At 50.4% G+C, this 25459-nt stretch overlaps 1 protein-coding gene across 1 annotated transcript in view; it reads right to left on the bottom strand.

Moving 5' to 3' along the window:
* Positions 1–7823: 7823 nt before the first annotated feature.
* Positions 7824–25459, bottom strand: part of Adcy5 (adenylate cyclase 5) — a 148364-nt gene continuing 130728 nt past the window's right edge. The window contains exons 13-21 of the mRNA XM_041672832.1: positions 22078–22194; positions 21526–21690; positions 20146–20321; positions 18602–18631; positions 17552–17684; positions 13106–13369; positions 12142–12346; positions 9637–9761; positions 7824–8611 (exon numbers count right to left, since the gene is read on the bottom strand). Of these exons, the coding sequence (XP_041528766.1) occupies positions 8483–8611; positions 9637–9761; positions 12142–12346; positions 13106–13369; positions 17552–17684; positions 18602–18631; positions 20146–20321; positions 21526–21690; positions 22078–22194 (1344 nt within the window). The 3' untranslated portion in view covers positions 7824–8482. The remainder of the gene's footprint in view (positions 8612–9636; positions 9762–12141; positions 12347–13105; positions 13370–17551; positions 17685–18601; positions 18632–20145; positions 20322–21525; positions 21691–22077; positions 22195–25459) is intronic.

Raw genomic sequence — 25459 nt, 5'->3', positions numbered from 1 at the left:
TTCTTTACTCCAAGTGTCCACTCCATCAGGGCTCTTGGAGGCGTGTGTGGCTGTGTTCATGTTACGTGGCAAGAGCTCGAGTAACTGGGTTCCCAGGCTCTCTCTGCTAGTGTGGGACTGATGGAGGGACTATATCTGATTGTGACAACAGTCTTCCCTGGTGTACTTTAATGGATGTGTTTTATCTTAATTTAGCCAGTTCTGAAATACTGCAGACACCCTCTGTCATAATCTAAAAGTATTTGCCTGCTTTATTGGTCTGGGTTTGAAATACATTCCTACTGAGTCTTTTCCCTGAAAGAACAACACACCAAGAAAAGCCATAAGATACGGTGTTAACAAAATCTGAACAGAAAGTGGAGACCAGATCAGTGAGACGTAAAGAAGGACTGAGCTGCCATGGCTGTGCAGAGGGTGTAGCAGCGCCCGGAAGCTAGGGTTAGGAGGGAGCAAGTTAGACATTGCTCTGTCAAAGATAAAAGGCATGCCAGATGAGGTATGGGATAAAAATGTGCCTCTGTCCTGGTGAATTTGGTTTGGTTTGTTCTCACTTGGGGTCTTGGGAAGTGTTAAAGTAATGAAAATTCTTAATTTGACAATGTTTGCTTATTGGGTCAGTCAGTTATATGTGTCTGTCACAGGCTTCTCTCTCTCTCTCTCTCTCTCTCTCTCTCTCTCTCTCTGTCTCTCTCTCTCTCTCTCTCCCTCCCTCTCTCTCTCTCTGTCTCTCTCTCTCTCTCTCTCTCTCTCTCTCTCTCTCTCTCTCTCTCTCTGTGTGTGTGTGTGTGTGTGTAGCTGTGTGTCTGTGTAAGGATTTTGTTCCCATAAGTAAAATTTCTTACCCTGAACTAAGGGCAAGTATCTGTTACAACTTGAAAATCGATTTGAGACAAATGGATGATGAAGAACCTTTACCCAGTTTTGTAATTTATAAAGCAAATATGTCATTCCTGGTTTAACACAATTATTTGTAATGTAGGTTTTTGTTTTCACTATGGACTGAAGTCTGGAAGAGTACGTTTCAGTTAGGCCATGTCAGGAATGCCACTCATCTGTGGCTTTGTCAAGGCTCCTTGGAGGCCAGGAGCTTGTGGCTTGAGACTTTACCTCCATGGCACAGACTCGGGTGAGCCCTCTCTGCTCCCAAAGTTCGCTGACCTCCAAATGGGTATTTATTTGGCCTTTTTCCCCCAGAAGGCTTAAGTAACGGAAGGACACACTCTGAGCTGCTGGATTTCCAATGGGGCATGGTGGAGTGTGTGTTTATTATTCTTGTTAACTATTTAACAAGCTAGAGTCACTTTGTTAGAGCTGCCATGGAGTATGTGGTTAAAGAACAAATAAATGATTTCAAAAGCATCCACCACTTAGACCAGAGTGAACACTTAGCCTTACCACAGATTACAGGTCACTCTTGAGGGCTGCAGTCTGTGCCCATGGTCAGGGCTTCCTAGTCTGACTTGTTCTGCACTCTCATCTTTTAGAAAGTGGAATCTCTCTACCTGGAAATGCTGTGGTAAACAGAACCTGTTCTTTTGTTTAAGTTGGATTTAACAATATCCTCACTAAAGATCAGCAAGAAAATCCCCTGAACCCTAAGGGTTCTGAATGGGTTGGTGAGGGCAGGCAGACAGGAGTACAGCAGCCGTCCATATCTGCCACTTGGTGAGAGGCATCTGGTCATTCAGTGGTGCTCTAGGGTCGTTGGCAGAGAGCAGGCCTCCTGCTTAAGCACTGGCTATCTATCCCAAAGAAAAACAGTCCCTGACACCAACTCTTGGGGCATCTTTCTTGAATGGCTGAGCTTTCACATAGATTATTAGGCGGATAAAATTGAGAAATGTTGAAACCCTGTGTGTCTGGGAGCCATATGGTTGCATCCTGTTTGTTAATAGTGACTGGCATTGATATACAGAGACCCAAGTGTCCTGTGCCTTGGCAGTGCTAGTGTGTAAACATTTACCTCTGCACACTTGAGAACTTTAGGGAACTAGAGAAAGGAACTTTAGGGAACTAGAGAAAGGAATTCCTGGAGTCAGTACCTGAGCATCACAAATCCTTTCCAGTGTTTCCTTGGCAACGAGCAGTCTTTTCGGCCCAGCCTCACCCATGGTTCACATTTGCCCTTTTCTATTGCATCCCACAGCACAGCAATGTAGGTATCACCCAAGTTCATGGAACTAGTCAGGCTCCATCTGGGGTCAGGAGGCAGGACTTGTGCCTTCTATTCCCTTGAGACAGGTCTGTCCCAGCTCTTTCTTGGCCACTTGACTGTTTTGTGCCGGTGCTTGGCGTCAAGGCTGGGTTAGAAACAACCTTGCCTAAAGGTGAACAAACAGTATGTTGCCTTTGTACTTTGTGCTCCAGTAATGTGTACTGGTACCTTTTTACTTCTGTATGATGTACCTTAAGACAGTGGTTCTCATTTGAGGGAAGTACAGCTGGGGTCAAGAATGTCTTTGGAGGGCATCATGCCAATCAATGGTGGTATGGAGTTGCTGCTGGGATTCGGATTTTTCTTTAGGGTTTGGGGCAGAGCTGTCTGTGTTACAGTATGTCTCGGGAAATTCTTCGCATGGTTAGCAGCATTCTAGCAGTAGTGGGAACAGATGAGGCAGATATAGAGGGAAAACAGAATTGTGTGCTCTGTAGCATGGCTGGTTGTGGATGTGGCCACGCTGCCTTCACAGCAACCCTGAAGGCATTCTTTCCTGCAGATAGGCTGCCCAACTTAGGGATGTCACATGGCTGACCACAGCCAGTGTGATTCCTGTAGTGGCTCCAGGATTTTAATCTAGACTGATTTTACTAGGAACTTATACTCTTAGCTACCATATAATTTTAAACCATATTACATAGATGCCTATGTAACTACATATGTATGCTGGTAATGTGCTTTTTAAATTAGAGACAAGGCCAATGCCGACTCCTGTAGTGCAAACATCCTAAGAGGAATGAAATAGTTGGCTAAAACTCCCTCATTTCTGGCCGTGACAGGGCAGATGGCTCAAGGGCATGGAACTCAAGCACCCAGACTTTAGGTCAAGGGATGCAGATTCAAGTAGTTATATGCAAGTATCACTGGTGAATCACGTGTCACATTTACTTTCCTTGGATGCTGCCAGAATATTCTGGTTCTTTGGCTTGGAGTTAATTTTGTGGGCTTCTGCTGAGTCCCAGATCTGAAAACAGGAAACATGGAATAGTTTTCTGCACTTCAGACTGCTTGGGTCTAGAACTCCCTGGTTCTCTTCTACTCGTGCTGTGACTCTGCATGTCCCCGAAACCTTTCTGCCTCAGTTTCCTCGTACCTACAGTGATTAGGGTTGTGGTTGTCAAGTGAGTGGATGTAGGTAAAGCCCTGGGACTAGTGCTGGGCTCACTAATGAAGCCATCCCTTAGGGGAATATCCTGTGGAAACATCTAGCATGTGGTGGTGCCCTGCCCCAGAAGACATGTGTGGATTTCTGGGCAGAGCACACATCCAAAGAGGGAAGGGAATTGAGGGGCCCACGCTTGCCTAATACCTGCTACGTGCCAGGTGCTCTGTGCAGGAAATGTCCATCACACACCTTAGCACCCTGAAGAAGTGATGCAGTGTCACCTGAAAGAGCTAAGCCATGCCTTTCGGTTCCATTCCCTCCTAATCCCAAGGCACAGGGGCGAGGGGACCTTGCCTTGTCCAGTGTGGTGCTAGAATCTGGGCCTCAACAGACTTATGTCTGTCTGTCTACATGACAGTCACGGATGACATCATCCCTAGTACCCCTGAGTCTGCATTGATAGGTGAGGAGGAGCGGGGTGGACAGCCAGCAGCCTATGATCCTGTCAGCTGACAGGCATTCTTGGAAAGCACAAATATAGCATGGCTATAAAAAGATGAAGGTGCACTGCTCTGAAAACTGTGAGCCAGTCGGGAGTGCCACTGTGGCTTAGTGACAGAGTGGGGAAGCAAACTGCATAACTCGCAAGTGCAACAAGCCCAAGACCAGGCAACCAAGCCCGAATTAGAAGTTGGCCAGCGAGAAAACACTAAGTTACTAAGCTCCCTAATGGATTCCAGTGAGTTGTTCTGGGAAGTGTGAAAGGGATCCTAGGGACCATGAGCCTGGGCTGCTCTGCCCTGCTCAGTAGCACTGCAGAGCTGAAGTTGAGAGCTGGGAGGCTGCCTCTATGACCTAGGGACTTCCTTTCTAACTGCCACTGTTCTTTTCCCTACCTAGCCTGTGGTTCAGAGCTTCAAGGTAGAGTACCCAGAGGTGTTGCTGTCCTGCATGGCTTCTGCTAAGGGCAAAGCAAGGGCCTTTTCTGACTTTGGATTGGAGGTAATCATAATGTAACCCCTGTGGCATGGTGCTTTTGCCTCACTGGTCTCTGCCTAGAGCTCTAAAAGTCATAATCTTAACTCAATTGTTGGTGCTGTATGTGTGGTCTGGCATCCAGAAATTGGGTAAAAAGCTGCACAGATACTTAGAAAATGACAGAGGGGACCTTGGAGACCTGCCAGACTGCTGTCCTCACTAGGCAATGTTCTTGTGTGGGATAGAGACCTTTCAGGTGAGGAGAGGCAAGATAGCAAAAAGGCTATATATGTGTGCCCCCCATAAACAGAAGCAGAACCCTGGGGCTTGAAGAAAATCTAGAAGGATCTCACATCACCAACTTAAAAAAAAAAAACTATATATGTGTATGTATACACATACACACATATGTATGTGTGTTTATGTAATTTGTGTGTGTCCATGCTATAGTGTATATGGAAGTCAGAGGACAACTTGTGGGAATGGGTTCTAGATTCTACCACATGGGTCCCAGTGATTAAACTCAGTGCAAGTGCCTTTACCTGCCGAGCCATCTCAGCACCCCACTCACTAACTTCTGACATCAAGGAGTGCCAAACCCCTCTTCCAGACCATGGCTATGGACAGAGCATCCTGGGCAAGTGGTAAGCTGCTCCTTGAGCTCTCCAGACCTGCCACCAGCCACAGCAGAGAAAGAACATGCACCGGGGTATGCATTCTTTTTAGCTTGACGTTTTACTTTCGGTGGTGATGCAAAGCCATGGTTTCCTGGAGCCGTTGCTACTGTGACCATTCTCTAGCTTTGGAGCAATTAGGTTTCTTGGCACTGCTTCCCAGCATTCCACCTCCCAGCGTCCAAGTGCTTTCTGCCCAGGTAAGTGTCTGGCGCTCGGAAGTTCAGGAGCATGGCTTCAGTGTATGGCTGTTGAAGCATTATGCCCAATATCCATAATTTACCATGTGAAAAACCTCAGCCTCAGAACTTATGCCTCTCAGGTGAATTTTGCTTTTGGAAATTCATAAATGCCTGTGTAACTTTGAGAGTTTTTAAAGTAGCATGGCTTTGTGACGGACTTCATCTTCTCTGATATGGGAAGTCCTTGTGGCCTTCCACCAAGTCCTTGCCAGCTTCATGCTGTTACTCACCATGTTAGCTGCAAACAGGGATGGGGTGTCTGAACCCAACCCGTACAAATTCTCCGAGTTAGCTCTCTAATGTGGATATGCTTCAGAAGAAACGTAGAGCTGAACCTATTCTCTGGGTTTTGCTCCATGGGCATGATGGATATGGGAAGGACTTTCCAACTGCCCCTTCAGGGTGATCAGGTGACTGTGTGTATGTGTGTGTGGTTTCAGGAGCTGCATGAGGGCCCAGCCACAGCAGGTGGGATTTCTTTAGGAGCTGGCTCCCACTTTGACCAGTGATAGTTGGAAGTTTGAATTTTTCTTTTCTTGAGACAGGGTCTCTATGTAGTTTTGGCTTGTCCCAAATTCAGATTTTTGCCTGTTCTTGGGTTAAAGGTGTGTTAACAACACCCTGTCAACTTTGAACTTCTTCATCATTGAGTTTTCTTTCTACTTGGCATGCCCCAGCTTAATTTCTGAGTTACGCCCTGCCTCTATAACATCCATCTTTTCCATGTATACCTGAAACCCTCTTCCTATTACCTGTTTCCAGTGTCATTTGTCCGTACCCCGCTAGAGTTATTTCCTGGACCCAGTTAGTCCTGAGTTTGATGAGTGCAGCACATAGCGTCTGCTGCAAAGGGTCCCGCTGTGGACTCACACTGCACCTCCTGTTACTTATCAGCTGTGTGGCCATAAACAGTACCAGCCTCCTGTGCCTCAGTTTCTTCCTCAGTGAAATGCGAAGGCTAGGAGGCTTTAGTGAGATGGTATTTGAATGGTGACCATCCTGGTGTGATACACAGCTGTCTCCAGCTGTGCAGGTCAGATTAGTTGGCCATCCCCACCCCAGGTCCTTCCAATGGTCTGGCTACTCTTTATTTCCTTTTTGGTACCTCCTTCCTGCACCCTGACCCAGGATGAAAATCAGACCAGGACACGTTACCAGTGAAAGTGTTTTTAATAGTTAAATTATTTAAATAGACTTTTCAATTTCCATGGGAAATCATAATTGTATCATTTTTGCAAGAGCAGGAATAAAAAGAGTGCACACACCCCTTAGAGGGAGCGAAGAGCTAGCACTGCACACTGTCACCAGTCACTGCTGGAAGGGAGAGGAGCCTCCACGAGGCCTTGACCCACAGGGAGAACACACTATAAACGCAGCACGCACACTGTACTCTGGCTGGAAGCTAAACAGAAACCTGCCAGCATTGGCAGGACATGTGGGGGGCTAGGAACTGGAGAACAATTTGAAGAGGCAGCCCCCTGTGTCAGAGGTGAGGGCAATGCAGGACTTGGGTGGAGTGATGGAGCACAGAACAGGTGCAGGTGTGGTTTCTGGGCTCATACTTTGCTTTTGGGTGCTGTGTTCAAACGAGGAAGGGGAGGGTGGTGAAGGTGGCATCAAAGTAACACTGAGCTGGCACGTAGCTGCCACCTCACCTCTATTCTCCTGTTAGAGGGGAGAATAATTGCGCCCTGAGAAGCAATGAAAGATCTGGGCACAGACAGTAAGGATGCTGTTCAAGTTTATCTGTGATAGAGTATCATTTTCCAAATGTGTTCTTCGAAATTATAAAAATAGTATTTTCCCCCTCAGTATATTTAACTATCCCCTCCCATCAAAATTAACAAATTTTTTTTGCTAATTTTCCTTTATGGGTAACTATGCCTGTGTTTGCAGGTAGAAGGCAAGGCCACACCTTTTCCCCAAACCTGAGGCCTACACATAACATCCCCAGGTCACAGGGACCCTCTCCGAGACAGCCTCCGGCACCTGGGCCAGGTGAGTAGGCCATATAGTCTGGGTGTCCTCTAGCCCTAGCCACTGCTGAGCTCCCAAGAATCTATAGGAGCTGCCTCTGAAGGGAGAGAAACTTCATACAACATTTGACACAGCCTGGGGTGGAAGCGATGCCTTCTGACTTCTTGTTCTGTTTGCATTTATTTACTTGGGAAATGGGATGCGTGTAGATGAGGCTTAGAAAGAGAGGGACCAGCATGGCGCCTGTGTCTTCTACTTAATTGGAATGTGTAATATCCCAAAGAACGCACACCCCTGGCTGTGCCTAGGAAAACCAAAAACTGCCAAGTGTGAAATGAGGGGAACAGACCCTGCAGGGAGAGGCTCCACGGCATGAACACACACGTACACCAGTACACACACTGACATACGTACAGCATAGAGGAGCAGAAATGCCCTGCTGTGCACAGCTGTTTCCTAATATAGAGAATTTACAAAATATAGAATTTGGTATAGATCTCCAAGGTTTCAATAATACAAAATAAAGAATACAAAAAGACAAGTTGGGGTTCCCACCTCCCTACCCCAGTGGTATCCTCATTTGCTTGTGTGTCTCTTACACGCATACAACTAGCATAGTCTAAAGAAGGGCACAGAAAACTTGTTTTGTTTTATTTAATAAATATTTTCTTTTGCTCAGAGCCACCGCTCCTTGCTTGGTGTCCTCTTGCCTCCCCCTCATCAACAATCCTGTTTCCCTTACAGAGCACTGTCTGTGCGTGGAGGTGCGGACAGAGGATGGCACAGGCCACACCTCTCCAACTCCTGCATTCCTGCCCCCAAAACATCATCAGGGACATGGCTTCTCCACAGTGGAAAAGCAGACCCTAGAGATCCCTGGATGCCCCCAGGTCAGCTTCAAGCCTGCCTACCTACCTATCATGGCCAAGGCCTCTCTCCTCAGGCCAGCCACCATGTGCCATGCTGCACCACCAACGAAGGCTCCAGTGGCAACCCCACCATGCAGCAGCAGCACCTGTCAGAAAACTCAAGGCTCAACTCAAGTCTAGCGGAATCTTCTGCCAAGGGAAACATCTTTGGTCAGCTTGGTGCTCGCAGGACACTGGCACCCTGGGTCTTGGCCAAAGGCCATGCCCACCAGCAAAGGCAGAAGTTGCTTCTGAGTCAAAGTGGAAATTTTACCAGCACAGTTGTGAGGCTGGAGCACAGGCCCCATCTGCTCACGGTGCAAAAGTAGCTGTCCCATTCCTCTGGAGGCCAGGCTGCTGGCACCTCGAGCTGGCATCTGCTAACTGAGGGGAGGCCCTCCATTGAGGAAGTAGGTCATCATCTCACCCTTGCCCTTGACCTTGACCACACCCCGGCACTCCAGCTGGTATGTGTTGGCGGCCAGCACCTGGTACATGTCTGTAGTGACCTGAGGAGGCAGAGGGAAGGAGAGGACAGGCTGTCAGTGACCTTACCCATGAGCTGCTATGGGCCCATCTACCTCTGTGCCTATGCCATACTGCTGTCTTGACTTGAGAGTGGGGAAGGCCCTCTACCACTGGCTCTTGGGGACAGGGAGGGGCTCATCCATGGAACCTGCTTAGGAATAGAGTGGTGGCAGTTGTGGTCAGCACTTCCCTGTGCTGGGCACTGTGACAAGCACCTATGTGGCCATAAACTGTGTGGCTTCCAGAGGAGCATTGTCCCATGGAACTCAGCAAACAGATACTGCCAATAGCCAAGGGAAGGACTTGGGTCTCCTAGAGAATGGCTCCACGATGGAGGGAGGGCATGGCCTGGCACCTTGGACAGCACCCAACAATTCAGTTGGGCGGGGCAGACAAATGAGAGGACATTCAAATTCAAACAGTGTAATACAGCAAAAATAGAAATGGTACAATTAGCACTTGTTAGAACAGGCCAGGGAAGTTGACTTCCCACAGTGCATTGGGACCTTCAGGTGTGTGGCAGTACATCTTGTATGGGAATGGAACAAGAACCACAAGTCTGCGGGAATTGAAGGAAGGCACTGAAGAGCTATAGGCCCAGGGTCATGAACATGAACATGCAAAGGATGGAGAACGGGAAGGTAATTCCCATTCCCCTTGGATGCTGATGCCATATAGACCCCAGCATCCTCACCAGGCCTGGAAAACTGTAAGCCCTGCTGGGTGACCTTTCCCTACAGTTGTCTGCTCTCCTGTACAGCTGGCTGGGGAGGCCCAGGCTTCCCATTGGCACTCTTAGGTCTCTCTGCCCCAGTGTGCTCATCAGAGGCGGCTGCACAGGCCCGGGGCTCTGTCCAGGGTAGTGAAAGTCTGACCCATCCCTGACAGTCACATCACCCTGGGATCAGAAGAGAGATGAGCTATGTGTGGCCTGCAGTGAAAAGCGCTCCTGGTGACCAAGGCCCTTCATGTGCATGCTGTGAGTGGTGGCTGTGCTTGGACTCACCTGGATGCGGTCAGGTACCCCAGTGCTGTCCATACGGCTGGCCACATTTACTGTATTTCCCCAGATGTCATACTGAGGCTTGCGAGCCCCAATGACCCCAGCCACTACGGGTCCAATGTTGAGCCCTGTGTGGACAGAAATCAGCCATACTTGTTAGCTTAAGGCCCACACAAACCTGGCTTGCCTTTGCTAGCATCCACCTCTTGGCACGTGGCAGGTGCTGCTGACCCCTGCTGGCCTGAAGCCAAGCTTAATCCCCCAGTCTCGCACTTCTCTGCGCAATCCATTCTTGTTAGTGTAAGAAAGCAGGGATCTGTGCACGCATCCACTGGCACTGTGTCCTTACCCCAACCCTTCCAAGCCCACAGCCATGTGTGCCCTCTTCACGGTCTCCAGTGGTGTCCAGCATAGTCCAATACCTTCTCCTTTTAAACATATGATATTCGTGTGTCTGAGTGTATGGCACATGCATGTGAGGGTGCCTGCAGAGGATGCTGGAGTTAAGGGTGGCTCACTGGATTTAGGTGCTGGGAACCAAAGCCAAGCACTTTGGAAGTGCTCTCCAAACACTAGGCAATCTCTCCTGCTGCCCAATGCCTTTTCCTAATCTTCCCTCTTGATCTATTTTCAGCAGCAATTCAAAAACCACCGCAAACTCACTCAAACTCACTCTGTCTCCCTTTCTAAACCATTGGTGTTTTTGAGACCTTGCTCCTAGCCCATTTCCCTGTCCTAGTCTTGTCTCTTTTTCAAGTCCTGTCAAGTGACTTTTTAACCCTACAGGCTATTTCTATGCTAGTGTGACCACCTTGCCGACCACATTGAGCTTGGTGGCATGGCCTTTGGAATAGAAGCCATCTAAGACTACTTAGCTGCCTGCTCGGAGAGTCTGTCATTCCATCCCCAGTCTGGTCAGTCCAATTGTTGAGACAATTTACAAAAAGGGATGACTGGAGCAACATTACACGAAACCAAGGACAGAGTTAACACAGACACAGGCTGTGTGCTGGCTACAGCAGCAGCCTGGCCCAGTCCACAAAGCAGTGTGCCCAGAGGGCACAGTAAACAACTTCTTGAGGGATAGCCCGATTCCCGACACTTGGGCCAGAACAAAATATCTCCTGGGGACATTAGTGATCACAATATTGGTTTTTAGTGATGCAATATTTCAGTTTAATGTGCTAATTTTGAGAACTGAAATGCCAGTATTTTTGTGAATTACTGTTACTTAAAAAAATTGACATCTGAATCATTTATGACTTGAGACATACTCAGGGGGTTGATAATGCATGAAACTTTTGACCAGAACAAAGATGTGCTCTTTAGAAAGCATTTCCACTGCTACAAATCTCAAGAGAAGGGAAGACTGCCTCGACTGAGCTCCCTTTGCAGAATGAACTGACAAACACACTGCAGAACAGCCCTGTGCCCTCCGGGAGCAGCACACTCAGAGCTTCAGTTCTAGAAGTGTTTTGTGGATGGAGCATGGGGCCTGTGTGAATGCAAAGATGGCTGTAGGTTCGCTCAACTCTTCTGCAGAGCTGAAACTCGAATAAAATGGTTGGAATTGATGATAGGGCTTAGCCAGGAAAGGGGCTTCCCATTAATGACCTGAGTTCAATCTCCAGGACCTACGTGGCAGAAGTTGTCCTCTGACCTCCACATGCACGTGTGTATGTATACATACACACACACACACACACAGCTCCTTTAAAGCCATCCCACAAGACATTTGCCAAAGATGGAGCCCAACAGTACAACTCAGTAGAGCACTTGTCTGAAGAATGTGAGGCCCCGGGTTTAATCCTCAGATGCAGTCAAGTGAAGACACACAAGCTTAACAGCACATCACACCCTCCCTAGTGACTGTCCCAGTGTGTGTGGACTACACAGCTTTCAGAGTAGTCAACTGGCCCACACCGAGAACTCAGAAGTAACCAACCCACTCACTGTACAATAGGGGCTAGAGAAAGATCACTGGCTGTTCTTCTAGAGAACCTGAGTTCAATTCCCAGTACCCACTTGGCAGTTCACAACCATTTGTAACTCCAGTTCCAGGGGACTGACAGCCTCTCTGGACTCTGCAGGTACCAGGCATATACTTGGTACACACACATACTGTGGCAAAACCCTTCTGCACAAGAAGTCCTTAAGCTTACACTGATTTAAAAGGCTAAAATGTGCCAGTGACAGTAGCTCACATCTATAACCACAACACTTGGGAGGTTGAGGTAGGAAGGCTGTAAAGAGTTCCTGTCTTAAAACACCAGAAAAAGCTGAAATAAAATCATCGGCCAAAGGTAGTCCACTTTTGCCATCAGAGTATATGTTCAATATACTTATAAATTTGCAAGTATGCTAATAACATGCATGTTTCGTAACAAACATGTAATAAGTATTTGGTTTGACTGCTTTTCATTTTTACTGAATAAGTCTGGTGTAAGACTGGCTTGGGATGGAGCATGGGGAGAGCCCACAAAGCCCTCCCCCCCCCCGGCCCCTCACCAATCTTCATCTGGAAGTTGTTGAAGGAGTGCTCATTGATGTACTTCATCTGGTCCATCAGCTTCATGGCGAAGTCTGCGAGAGCTTTGATGTGGGTCTTGCCGGCCTTGTCATAGGTAGAGTCGTTGAGGCCAGAGGCAGCCATGTAGGTGCTACCTATGGTCTTGATCTTTTCCAGCTGCCTGAACCGATCCTCACTGATGATCTAGACAGAAGGGGTTCAGACCTGAGTCACCCTCACATGCTGGGGCACTGAGGTTCACAGGGTGGAGGGCAAAGTGGAAGTAAACACGGTAGCCTGGTTTTGTGAGTCCCCTCCTTACACAGCCAGAGCATCAATTCAAGTGGGCTCCTCCACACTGCTCCACTAGACAGGGCCTCTGGAGGACAAGGTCACTAATCATTACCAGGTCTCATGCCCTTGACAGGAGAGTTATGTGTCCCTTACTCATGAAAATCTCCCCTAACTTTATCTAGTGTCCCTTTTTCTATTTCTAGGCTTCTGGAAACTTCACAGACACTTTCACCTAACAAATCACTTGAATGCCTTAGGGCGGCAGCCCTTCGAGCACTGCATATTCACCCTTCCAGATTGCACTCTGCTCCTGACGTGATGGAACCCTCCTTGTTGGCCTGCACAGATGACATGCTCCGCAAGGATTTAAGGAATACATTAAGCAATGGCTTGTTTTCCTGCCTGCCTTCTTCCTTTGCCCAGGTCCCTCCTGCTCCCAAAACCCTTCACAGATACTGGGTCATCTCTGCCTTGGGGCCACTTGAGGCTCAAGTTCAAAGAGAAGGGCAGAAACCCCAGCTCGCACACATCCACACAGTGACCTTAGGCAGGACACTTAAGGTGTGAGGCCTTGGTTGTCTCACTGTAATCTATGCCAGGTTCCTGCATCAGAGCCTCTGCCAGATGGAGAAAGGGGGCAGCAGGGACGTGTCGGGGCCCCGGGAGCACCTCATCAAAGTCTGCGATGATCTCATTGAGCAGCCGCAGGCACTCAACGCCCTCATTGTTGGCCTCCAGCTCCACATAGAACTCAGAGAAGTTGGCGATAGAGGCGAACATGACAGCCACACACTCGCAGGACTGGTAGTATAGCTCATCATTGCGCCGCTCGCGGGCCAGGAAGTGGGCAGCCACATCCTTGGGCAGAATGTTGTGCAGCAGGCGCCGGTTATAGGCCTGCAGCTCCTCCATCTCCTCCTTCTCCTCTGTGGCCTGGGGATAGAGGACTCAGTGAGAAGGGACAGAAATGGCCCTAAGCACTTGGTGCCAACTGGTAAGTGCCGGCTGTCTCTGCTTCTGCGTGTTCTCCAAACAATCCCGCTGCCTCTGGCTAACAAAACACGTGGAAGAAGGGAGCAAAGAGTCTGCAGGTCTCCCCAAGACTGGAGCTGGCAGCTGAGAGGAGCCATGATCCAAGTCCACACTCCAAACAGCCCTCCACCACACCCTAACCCTGCGTTTTCTCAAGATTAGAAAATGCAATCAGAAAAACAGTTTGCCAGAACGGCTCTACTAGACTGGTCCCTCAGGAACATGGCTCAGGTCCTGCCCATACTACTTCCCATTAGAGGAGACTTGCTTTGAAGCCAGCCAAGGCCAACCACCCAGGAGGAAAGGTATCAGCCAGGGTGGGTTGGGGGCATCACCTCACTGGATTTGGTTTCCCTCAATTTGGGAACTGGGTCTGCACAGCCGGATTTGAGCTCTTGCATGATGAAGGTAATGCTGACCCACATGAGGCTGAAGTAGCAAGGCAGTTATACACAGAGGTATATAACCTCAGGTAAGGAGCCTGATCAGAGTGGCATGTATGGATTACAGAGTGGTGTCAGCTGTATCCTCTATCCTGATGGCAGACAAAATGGTCCCCCTTCCTGGGAGTGGCTATGCGGGTTGGCGGGCAGAGAGTATCAAAGCAGAGATGTTTTAAAAGACCCACCCAGTGTCTCTGGGGTTTTCCAACACAAAAAGGTGTGTTTTGTGCAAACAGATTCTCTAGCTGGGTCATGGCTGGATCTCAGGGTCCTGGTCTTCCCTGTGAACAGTGGCTGTCCAAGAGAAGGATCTTCTCAAGGCTACAGGACCCAAAGCCAGAGGGCACGGAGAGTCCCAGGGCAGGCCTGAGAACCTCAGGTAAGAAGATCTCATCTCCACAGCTGGGTGACTTGTAGAACCACTGGAATTGTGGCTGGGAGAATTCAGGCTACACTGAGACCCAGGGACCTCGGCACACCTCCATCCTTTCTCCTGCCACCCTGCACTTCCAGGTAAGTCCAGTGGTTTGCACCGACTTCCTGCCTAACCTTTGCCCTGGGGACTTAATGTTCCTATGAGATGGGCACTTGGACCATGTCTCTCCCCATGAACAGCAGCCACCTGTGCCTGCCTCTCTGAGCCAGTTCTCAGCATACGCCCTCCTCCTAGGATGGCAGACAGATGCAAAGGCACAAGGCAGTGAGAGGGTGGAGCGCAACAGTCGCGTCTTCCTTGTCAGGTCTGCTGCTCGCATGTTTCTGTTATTTGATGGCTGCTGTCCTCCCAGCTCCCCAAAGCCCAGAAGAATAGGAGATGGAAAGACCTGCTAGCATCATAAGCCTGCTGATCAGCTTCAGGGGAAAGTAAACATCGGCGGGGGACAGGGACAAGCCACCCACACAAATAGGGGACACTGGAGTCAATGCCCTCCATCCCAGTGCATAGCCCTCAGAACCTGGGGAAGTCTGTGGAAGTAGGAGGCAGAGGGACTGAAGACAAGGGCAGAGGGGGAGCTTGAGGGGAACAAGTCATCAGTCACTAGGAATGGTAGGAGGGGGTCTTGCTCCCAGGGTAGCACTGGCAAGCAGAGTGGGGAGGCCTGAAAGAAGTCAGAGGCATTAGATCACAAAGAGGGGGTTCTGGAAGGATGATTTAAACATAAACAACCGAAGCAGTGTACACAAATAGTATACATGCACATGGAGGTTCTCTGTCTCCATAGAAGCGGTGTACACACTGCAATATACATGCACACGGAGGTTCTCTGTCTCCATATCCATGGATACACATCTAGCTGTGTTCTCAGAGGACTGGATGAGCCACTGAGTACTCAGATCTGTTTCTAAACATAATTCTCCACCAGGAAGAATCAGAAATCCTTGAAGGGATCACTGAATCCTGGCCTAAAGCCAGAAAAATACCGAAAAAGCTAAGGCATTGTGCTGTGCTGGGAGGGAAGGGGGTGGTTGAAGGATGGTGGAGAAGTATCCCATAGTGGCCACCAGCCAAACCTACAGTGATGTGAGCATGTAAATAACTAGGAAGGGGCAAATCATGACCCGTGGGCTTAAGGAACTGAACCGGTGATAATATAGATATGTAAATGAAGTAGATTAAAGGCCAGGACAGCTCCTAAGAGTGCACTGCCACCTAGAAGGAAGGAAAGGCAGAGCAGATCATCATAGCGGTATCTCTCCTGCTGTGGGGGGAGGGCAGCTTGAGAACAGGTCCTGTTATGTAGTGCTGGCTCGTTTGGTACTTGCTATAGAGACCAGGCTGGCCTCAAACCTGCAGCCATTCTCCTGTCTCTGCCTCCCAAGTACATGGGCCATCATGCCAAGCTACTAACTGACATCTCTGTGCGAGACACAGGAAAGAATCAACAGATGCAGAGGCTGAAGATCAGAAAACTGTTGTGACATCATACTGAAAGGCATACAGAGAGGAGACAGGAGACCTGACTAGTGAGTCCAGAGGGCTCCTAGAGAGGGCCCGAACCAGAGTCGGGACAGCTGGCGAAACATGATGTGGCAGAGTGCCCTGGTGAGTTCCTACAGGGAGGGGCAGGGGGCAGTGCGGTGCCTTGTCTTGAAAGACATCCATTGCTGATGTATGTGTGTCAGGAAGTAGAGGTGGGGTACCAAACTAGAAGAGCGGGACTGGTGGACCTCAGTATGTAGTTCTTGCAGCATTTCTGCATATGGGAGCTTAGGTCTTTTTTGTTGTTTTGTTTTTTTGTTTTTTCAAGACAGGGTTTCTCTGTAGCTTTGGAGCCTGTCCTGAAACTAGCTCTTGTAGACCAGGCTGGCCTCAAACTCACAGAGATCGACATGCCTCTGCCTCCCAAATGCTGGGACTAAAAGTGTGCCCCGCCACTGCCCAGCAAAGGGAGATTATTTTTTAAAACTTGCCCAGGGCTGGGGAGAGACCCCAGTCCTAAAATGTTTGCCTTGCAACCACGACTTGAGTTCAGTCCCCACAGCCCGTTTGTTTCAATGGTTGTTTTTAAAGCCAGGCATGGTGAGATTAGCTTTGGATCCTAGCACCCCCAGGTGAAGATAAGCGGATCCCTGGGACTCACATACATTCGTGCATCCGCATACACACTTGCATCCATCCGCATGTATGAGAAAACACAAACACAGAGATAAAAATATGAAAAGGTCACCAGGGGTGTGGGGCTCCAGGGAGGAAACCAAAGGGAAAGATAACCTACTGTTCCTACGGCCCGGTAGGACAGAGCAGAAGGACACTAGTGACAAAGGAGGACTAGAAGCTTAAAATGACTTTAGCTTAGTGAAGGGCCTCTGGCCAAAGTGACAGTCTTGTCCCTCTCCCCAACACAGTCCCCCTTGCTACAATGGAGAGACAGGGATCGCCACTCAGCCAGGGAGGGTCAGACCACTGGAGCTGGGAGGCCTGGGCTCTCGCAGGAACAGTGCTTCCCACCCTTTCTGGATCCCAGAGCCTTCACTGGCTGCAGCTGTGCCACCCAGCAGAGGCTAGTGACAGGCTACCTCTTCTTAAAGCATCCGTGACACAGCCAGGGTGCACAGTGGCAGCCACCAGCAGAGGCTAGCGACAGGCTACCTCTTCTTAAAGCCTCCGTGACACAGCAGAGGAGCACGGTGGCAACCATCTTGTGAGTGGCACCCTTGGGAGCCATGCAGGAAGACAGAGGTGAAGGTGTGAGCACAAAATGGAAGGGCATGGGCTCTAGGTCCCACAAAACCTGCTTGACTCTGGGAACTTTCTCAGAGAAGTGGGATGACATTGGTACCTCAGCTCACTGACAGCCAGGACTTTAGGAGGGTGCATTCCCCAAGGGAAAACAGATAGCAATGCTCCGAGTGCCCAACCGGATGCTTTGCTACCCATCGAAGCTCAGCCTGCCACCCCTGCCTGTGCTTCCGCCTGGTGACACACAGGAAGTGTGAGACAGTGCTTTGGACCCTAGTGTACAGTCTGGACACTGTCCAGGTGGGTGTACCTGGAACCCTTTAGGGTGGCCCCTGGAGAGCAGGGAGCAGACCTGCCAGCACAGGGCAGTTAGGATGAGACCAAAACAGGGTACCAAGTGCCAGGGAGTTCACTGAGGCCAGCTGTGTCCCTGTGAAGCTCTAGTCCAGGGCCACCCACCTGCAGTTTCCACAGGAAGTCAAGGCGAGCAGTGGACTCCACCTGCTGGGCATGAAGATACAGAGCCAGCACGAAGACAGAGATGACGATGGGTGTCACCACCTTCAGCGCCACCTTGGTCGCATGCTCAGGGCTGTCAATGAGAGGCAGGCAGGCTTGCGCTCACCCTGGTACTTCAGTAGGCTCTGAGGACTCACCAGCCTCTTCCTCCCACAACAGCTCTGAGTCCTCCCCCTGCTCCTCCCCTCTTGTGCAAGCTCCCTGAGGCGCCTCCTTCAGGAAACCTTCTGGCAGTGGGGGCAGTGGTTTCTCCTGCCCTCATGCCTTATAGTCTTGTCATTGGGTGAGCTCTCAGCTGTCCTACAGAGCAGCAGCAATGGCAGAGTCATGGTAATCAAGGCTAGCCTGATGGCCGTGTCTCTGGACAGTTGGGCAAGTCAAGCCTGTAATCTTACCCTCAGCGGTAAAATGGGGTGATACCCCCATTTCCAGACTTTAGTAAGGAGAAAGATGCTGTACAGCGTGCTCCGTGAGGTACCAGGCATAGAGCAGGCCTCCCCAAGTGGAGGCTGTCACTGGATAGCTATGTTCTGGCTCATGTGGTGCACGCTCACAGAGAGTTCTCGTTCCAAACCTGCTCCATGTGTAGCACAAAGCCCAAACCCTGAAAGCTGGGAATGTCTCCTGCCCACCCCTCCTGGATGGAGGGCCAGCCTCACAGCCTGTGCCTAACCTGTACCGGGAGGGAAGCAGGCTCTATCCCTAGTTCTATGATAGAGGATTGAACTCGGGTGTCCTGAGTGGAAGCTGGAGGAAGCTTTAAAGCAATCTTTGGGGGATCGTCTTAGGTCAGATGAAACTGTCATGGAGCCTTTAGGGCACCTCTCAATATGGAAATCAAAACAGTCCAGGGGCTGCCTGACTCCAGGTCTGGCTGCCCCTGATCGAGGGCCTCCTTGCCTGCTCCAGCTACCTCCTCCACTGCTCCTGATCACGAGGCCCCTCCTACCTGGGAGGCTGGGGCCCTATCACAGAAGGGTGTCCACTCACCATTGGGAAGTCCCGTTGTTGCTGAAGTCTCTGTGAAGAAAAGTTGGGGAGACTGCTCAGCCTCCAGGTCCCCCTGACCCCCAGCCTCTGCTGTGTTCCCAAAGCTCTGCTCTGTTGCCCTAGTTACTACAGCGCTTGGCCCTCCTCAGCCAAGGGCCCTCTGAGCAGTCCAGCTGCAGAAAGCTCATCTTAGCCAGCACCTGGTCTCCCTGACCAAGGCTGCTCAGTTCTTACCCAAGACCCTGTCTGTCCCCTCCCATAGCCACCTGCCTATGCTGTCTCAGGCTTATGCTGCCATTCGAAGGAGTGGAGGGGAACTCTGCACCTGTGCCTTCCCAGATGGCCACACGGCCTTGAAATAAGGGAAGAGCAAATTAAAGGAGGCTGTGCATGTAAATACACTCTAAATACATTGGGGGAATGGTGAAATAGTTTTCTAATAATTAACAATTGGTTACATCTTTTAAAGATGGATATAGTGGCTATATAAAATTGTTATTAAAATTAATTGCACCTGCTGGGTGGTAGTGGCGCATGCGTTTAATCCCAGCACTCTGGAGGCAGAGGCAGGCAGATCTCTGAGTTCGAGGTCAGCCTGGTCTACAGGAGCTAGTTCTAGGACAGGCTCCAAAGCTACAGAGAAACCCTGTCTCGGAAAAAAAAAAAATTAATTGCACCTTTGGTCTGAGGCGTTGCTCAGTGGAAGGGCACTTGTGCAGTGCAGACAAGCTTCCATCCCCAGCACCACAATAAAAAGCTACTGTATTTTCTTGCCTTCTAAATTACAGCTACTGGAAAAAAAATTTAAATTGCATACATGGATTGCATTATTTATTTACTGTATAGCACTGCCTAGAGTCAAACAGGGTCACTGGACAGTAAAGGCCTCCACTGTCTACTTCTACCCCAACAGAGGGAGAGAGAGGGGAGCGGGAGGAGGAGAGGAGGGAAATAAAAAGAAGCCAGTATGCTGGCTCCAAAGCTGGGAGCATTGGCTCCTAGCCAGGTGGAGGCAGGAAGATTATGAGTTCAAAGCCAACTTCCAGTACCCATTCTTCATGACAGTGCCTTCCTGTCATCTGCCCACACAGCCACCAGAAGTTCCTGTCTGACTCTGACATCCAGCCTCAACTTTCTCACATGTTGCTCTTGTGGCAAGACAAGGGCATTTCTGCTGGATCACCTGTTCTGCCCTGCCTGTCTCCACCCGACTCGGGATCTGCTCCTCATAGGCCCTCAAGAATGAAAGCACAGCTGAACAGATGAGCAGACGAATCACTTGCCTTCCCTAGCCCCTGTAGAAGCTGGCCCTGCCTTACGCCTGAGGTGAGCACTGACTAGCCAACTAGAGACAGAGAGGGAGGGGCCTCGTCACCTGTGGCATCCCCAACACGGGAAGAGGAAAGGGAACACAAGACCCTGCGACCCCGTGTGATCTGCCTTCCTTGCAGGTGCCCTGTGCTGCCAGCACCCAGGCTCCTGCCATCCGTGCCACCCTGGACTCTCCCCAGATCCAGCAGAGGACCGAAGAAGGTGCTGCATACATGGCATTGGCGGTGACCAGAAGGTCAGCGTTGTCAAAGAGGGTGACGCCGGGCACCTCGACGACGAGCACGTAGATGAACTCGATGGCCAACATGAGCACCAGCTTCCCGATGCAGCTGATCTGCAGGAACACGGAGCAGGCCAGCAGGCTGAGCAGCACACTGTAGGTGAAGTACTGGAGAGAGAGGGCCTGTCAGATCCCAGTTCACCTGATCTGGGAGTAAGTCAGCCTGTCTAGGAAACTGGAGGTGGACTCCGGGATGAAGTGGACCCGGAAGTTGGTACAGATCAACTGTCAACAGATTAGCAGATCACTGGCATAGCTCCAAGCTCAAGCTGACCTGACTCACCCTCTCTGAGCCTCAGTTTCCCTGTCAGTAAAGCTCCCTTTCATATGTGTCCATCCATGGACACCAATGATGCTATGCCTGGCACCGGCAGCAACTGCAGGGAACAAGGGCCCCGCCCTGAGCTGCAGTTCAAACATTGACACACAAGGACTTTCAGAATTCCCCCAGCTGAGGGGACACCTGAACTAGCCTGCCTAACAACATGCCAGAGGGGAAGTGCCACCTTCACTCCACGTCCTGTGATTGTTCACACAAGTGACTGCAGAGGCAGTGCTGTCTGGCCATCACCTTCTGCCCGGTCTCCTCTGTGGGCATGTGGGAAACAACCTCCTAAAATCTGAGAGCGTCTGCAGGCCCAATACATTGGTTCTAAATGAGGCTTCCCAAGAGAGACCACCAGGCCCTGCACTATGACCCTGGAGCCTCTCTCTGTCCTTTGCTGGCTGAGGGGCTGAGCCAGCTGATCTTAGGGCCCTCATGGATCTTTCATGTCCTGGTGCCAGTTCCAGACTTCAGTATCTGTTCTTTGGCTCTTTACATCCGGGACCATTATTTCTGAGTTTTCTCCACTCTCACTGTTTCAACGGCATCTCTGCCTCTGGGCTGCAGCCGGCTGGGAGTGACTAGCTGTGAGCAGCCCCGGGCTTTCAAGAGTCAACAGAGGTACTATAAGGGGGAGGTCCTTGGTGATTAGATGGGTTTCAGAACAGCCTAAAGTCAGCACCAGCATCAGAAAGGAGAAGACAGGAGAGCCTGCCCAGATAATTCAGTGCTAGAGTCCCATCTACCCGTCTTGTAGAGGGAAGGCTCTTACCATCCAGCCAGTACCTGGTACAGGATAGGCACTGCCTACACCTCAGCTATGCCGTGAACGCTGGCTTTGTAACAAGAAGGCTCCTGGGGTATGGAAGGGACTGGGAGAAGGGGCCTTTGTGGCCACCACCTTGCCAGATCTGTGGGGCCAAGTGGGGAAGGGCAGGAACGTCTGCTTCTGCGGCCATCCCCACACCCTGTCCCCATCTCTCGAACCTCTGGGAAGTTGCAGTTGGGCTGGGGGCTGCCACAGAAGCCCTGCTCGTCACCCAGGCTGTAGTTGAAGGCCGACTCCATCACGTGACACGCGTTGACCTGGTTCACCGTGATGTTGTACTCCGTTGCCAGGCAGCCCACCAGGTTCTTAGAGTTGCACATGAACTAAGAGGAAGGGGGGATTGAGGTTGCTCAGCCCCTGCAAGCCAGGCTAGGGAGGCCCATCCCACATGATGGTGGGCAGTATCAGTCCACCCTGTTTCCACAGCATGGCTGTACACACACCAGGAACAAAAGAGGCACCTGAAGGACAGCCTTGCTCTGGCTACAGACATGGCCGTGTAATCCACACTGGGGACATCCCCTGTACTCTTTCTAGTTTGAAAACAAGGAACTGAAAGCCTGTGTGAGATGCTAAGGACAGTCAAATTAGACCGCAGCCTGAGACGGGACATGAACTTCCAGGGAAATGCTTCCCCTGGTCAGTCACGGGGCTCCACTGTTTGAACCCACAGAGCTAGGGAGGCACCTGGAGGCTATGGAGGTACCCACCATGTTGACAAAAGCCGAGAGGAACACCAGGATGATGGTGAACACCCCAACCAGGGTGCTGTTTGTCTTGGATCGCACGATCTTCCTGGAGAGTGTCTGCAGGGGAGTGGGGAAGAGCTGGGAAGGAAGGGGAAGACACAAAGCAGAGTTTAGTCAGTACCCTTCAGACAGCCCTGGAGCTCACTGGCCACACCCTGTCCTTGACACGGCTCTCGAGACTTTCCTGAGCTCCTCGAGGGTTGCACAGCCCTAGCCTCACAGTACTGCCCGGTGCTACAGCCCACCAGTGTCAGAGATTCAGCTATGGCCACGGGGGACTGCCAATGGCATGCAGCCCACAGATGACAGAGGCAGGATGAAGGAAATGATGCTATCCTGACCAGATAGGAAATGGCAGGAAAGCCTGTCACCTGTGGTGGGGGCCTGAGCCTTGGGCTACAAGCAGGGAGAACATTGGGTGTTTGAGGAGTCGAGATGGGGAAGGCCCTCCTGGGAAGCTTCATGGAAGGAATGGAGAGTCAGAGAGAGAGGGAGGGCCCTCAGAGGAGGAGAGGGGCCTGGTAACAGGAGGGCATTGGGCGAGCATTTTCTTCAGCACGAAGGTTCCATGGAGCCGCCATTTGGCTTACCCAGATCCTCCTATATCCTCCCTAGTGAGACAAGCCGTACATCTGCTCCCAGACCCTCTGTGTTTTTAGCAACCAAATGACAGCCTGCTAAGCCCGTCCTGTCACCAAATCTGACACACTTCACTGGCGTCATATACCACACCCTCCTCATCTGTCACACAACCTAGACTGACAAAGACATTGACAGAGCAAAGCAGGGGACCTGGGCTTCTACAGTTCTACCACCTCGGCTGTCCTGGTGAGGCCAGTCTGCTGCCAACAGGGCAAGTGACCTTGGAAACCCGCAAGGACAGAGGGTGGTGGGTGTGGAGGGACATGGGAAAGGAGGCAAGAAGCTGTGCTCTGGGCTGGTCTGTCCCCTGTAACCCTGAGCAAGCCACACTACTTCTTGGAAGGATGTCTGTCTGTCTGGGCACCTTAATTTTTTTGGTTAAGGAGAGTAAGACATCCACAGGTCCTCAGCACCCCTGGACATTTCAAGAGTATGCCAGGCCACCAGGTCTATCTATCTGTTACCTAACACTGAGGGCTGGTCTGGTAAGTTGACATCAGAAGCTACCTCCCCTGTGCTCCGAAAACAGAAAAGAAAAAAAAAAAACAGGTAAGTTAGTTTTCATGAATTAAAAGATTTTGTGGAGAAAAAAAGTTCAAGAAAGCAAAATGAATACTAATAAAATGAGGGGACATCAGAGCACCCATGTGCTGCTGCAGGAATGGCCAGATAATGCTCCTGCTGTGGGCGGGCTGCAGAGGTATCTTAAAAATTAAGGGCAAATTGTATTCAGCAGTTCCAGCCCTGGGTTTATACACAGAATTACTGGAAACAGGGACTTGAGCAGACCTTTGAGCATCCAAGTCCACGGCAGCATTGCTTCTAATTGGTGGAGATGGAAAAATTCTCAGATGTCCGTGAAGTGAAAAGCAAAATACGCTGCAGCCACAGGGTGCATGTACTGGGCCACGAGACGGAACGACCTGAGGGCGCTATGATGTAGGGGAGCCTTGGAATCATTATGCTAAGTGAAGGAAGTCTCAAAGGGCAATCTATTGTAGGAGCCAACCCCTTTGTATGTGGTATGGAGAGCATGCAAATTCAGTGGACTAGAGGTTACCTATTAGGCAGGACGGGCACAAGGAAGAAAACAAACATGGGGCTTCTTTTATAATGATGACAGCATTCCAGAATCAGTACCAATAGTTGCGTACACTAATACACCCAAGACTCGTATATTACAAATCTGTCTGCCTTTATACAGGTACATTGTATGGAATGTGACTTGTCATCTTCATACAGCTTTCATTTTTCAAAGCCTTGTTCCATCTCTCCAGCAGCCCCAGTAATCCTGGGGACACTGTTAACTTCTCTGAGCTTTGGTTTCCTTATCGGCAAATGGGGACTGCTGTCTCATTTGAAAAGGCTTTGTAAGCTGCTCCGTGTGGTTTGAATGGGAAATGTCCCTCACAGGCTCTCACATTTGACACTAGGTTCCTGGGTGGTGGCTCTGTTTGGAAATGCGGTGGAGCTGAGGGGCAGTGAGGAAGGGCGGGGGTGAGGGGGTCTGCTTCTGCCACCTCCAGCCCCATCCCCAGCTGGGCTGGGGACCCGCTTGGAAGTCCTGAGCATTGCCCAGGCTGTAGTTAGCTCTCTATTGCCTTGATGACCCCTACGACAAAGAGCAACCTGGGGAGGGAAGGGCGCATTTTACAGCTTGTAGTTCATCACTGACAGAAGTTAAGGAACTCTCTGGAAACTGGTGCAGAGGCCATGGTGGAGTGCTGCTACTGGCTTGCTCTCCACGCCTTCCTCAGCCTGCTTCCCTATACTAATCCAGGACAACCTGCCCACAGCAGTGGGCTGGGTCCGCACTCCTACATCAATCATTAATAAATTGCTCCACGGGCTAGCCTACAAGAAATATTTTTCACAGTTGTAGTTCTTCTCCCCAGATAACTAGCTTGTATCAAAAAAACTAAACTAAAAGACCCAGCTGCATAGCCGAGTGTTCTCGCTGGCTCCTGTGTCCTGCTGGAAGATGCCAGCCTTCTGCATTGAAGCTGTGCTGAGGTGCCACAGGAAGGCACGACAACTGGACTAGGAGAAAGGGAGCCGCCATTCTTTCCCACTGGTAGGCACGGGCCTGGGCTTCTTCCTAAGACAATAAGGTTACTACAGAGACACTGATGTAGCAGCTGGAATGGGCACAGAAGGGAGCGGCTGTACCCAAGACACGTGGGTAAGTGTGCTGTCACTGGAGGTGACCAAGATCAGCTGGCTTATCTTATGCAGAGTCCAGGGAAGGGATTTTGACCTCAGCAAGATGGCAGATTCCCACTGCTTAGGGCCCTCCACGCTGAGATTCTCTGAGTCTGGGATAGTGAGTGATAGTGGAGAGGGGCCTAGTTTTTTTTTTTTCAAAGAAGAAGAGTACCAGAAATGCCAAGAGGGGCAGGAAGGCTACATGTTGATTTGCCCTCTATGATAGTGGCAGCAGAAAACAGACTGGATGAGGCATATTAGGGGCTGTGGGGGCTCCAAAAGAAGCTGCCACACTGAGAAGTGAGACCAGGCCTGGGGACAAGATGAAGAACCCAGCACTGAATCAACCTTCTCAAGAAGTCTAGATGTCTGTGCATAGGCTGAAGGTAAGCCAGAACCCTTCATACAGGGAAGGGAAACCCTGGCACCCAGGGAAGGTGATCAATCGACCTATTCTGTCCTCAGGTATCTCTTGGCAAAGAGGACAAAAGATGGA

The sequence above is a fragment of the Microtus oregoni genome, unplaced genomic scaffold (genome assembly GCF_018167655.1).
Source record: "Microtus oregoni isolate MIOR12 unplaced genomic scaffold, Mior012 000023F_ref0000262, whole genome shotgun sequence".
Taxonomy (NCBI): Eukaryota; Metazoa; Chordata; class Mammalia; order Rodentia; family Cricetidae; genus Microtus; species Microtus oregoni.
This window is presented reverse-complemented; position numbering and strand designations above follow the sequence as displayed.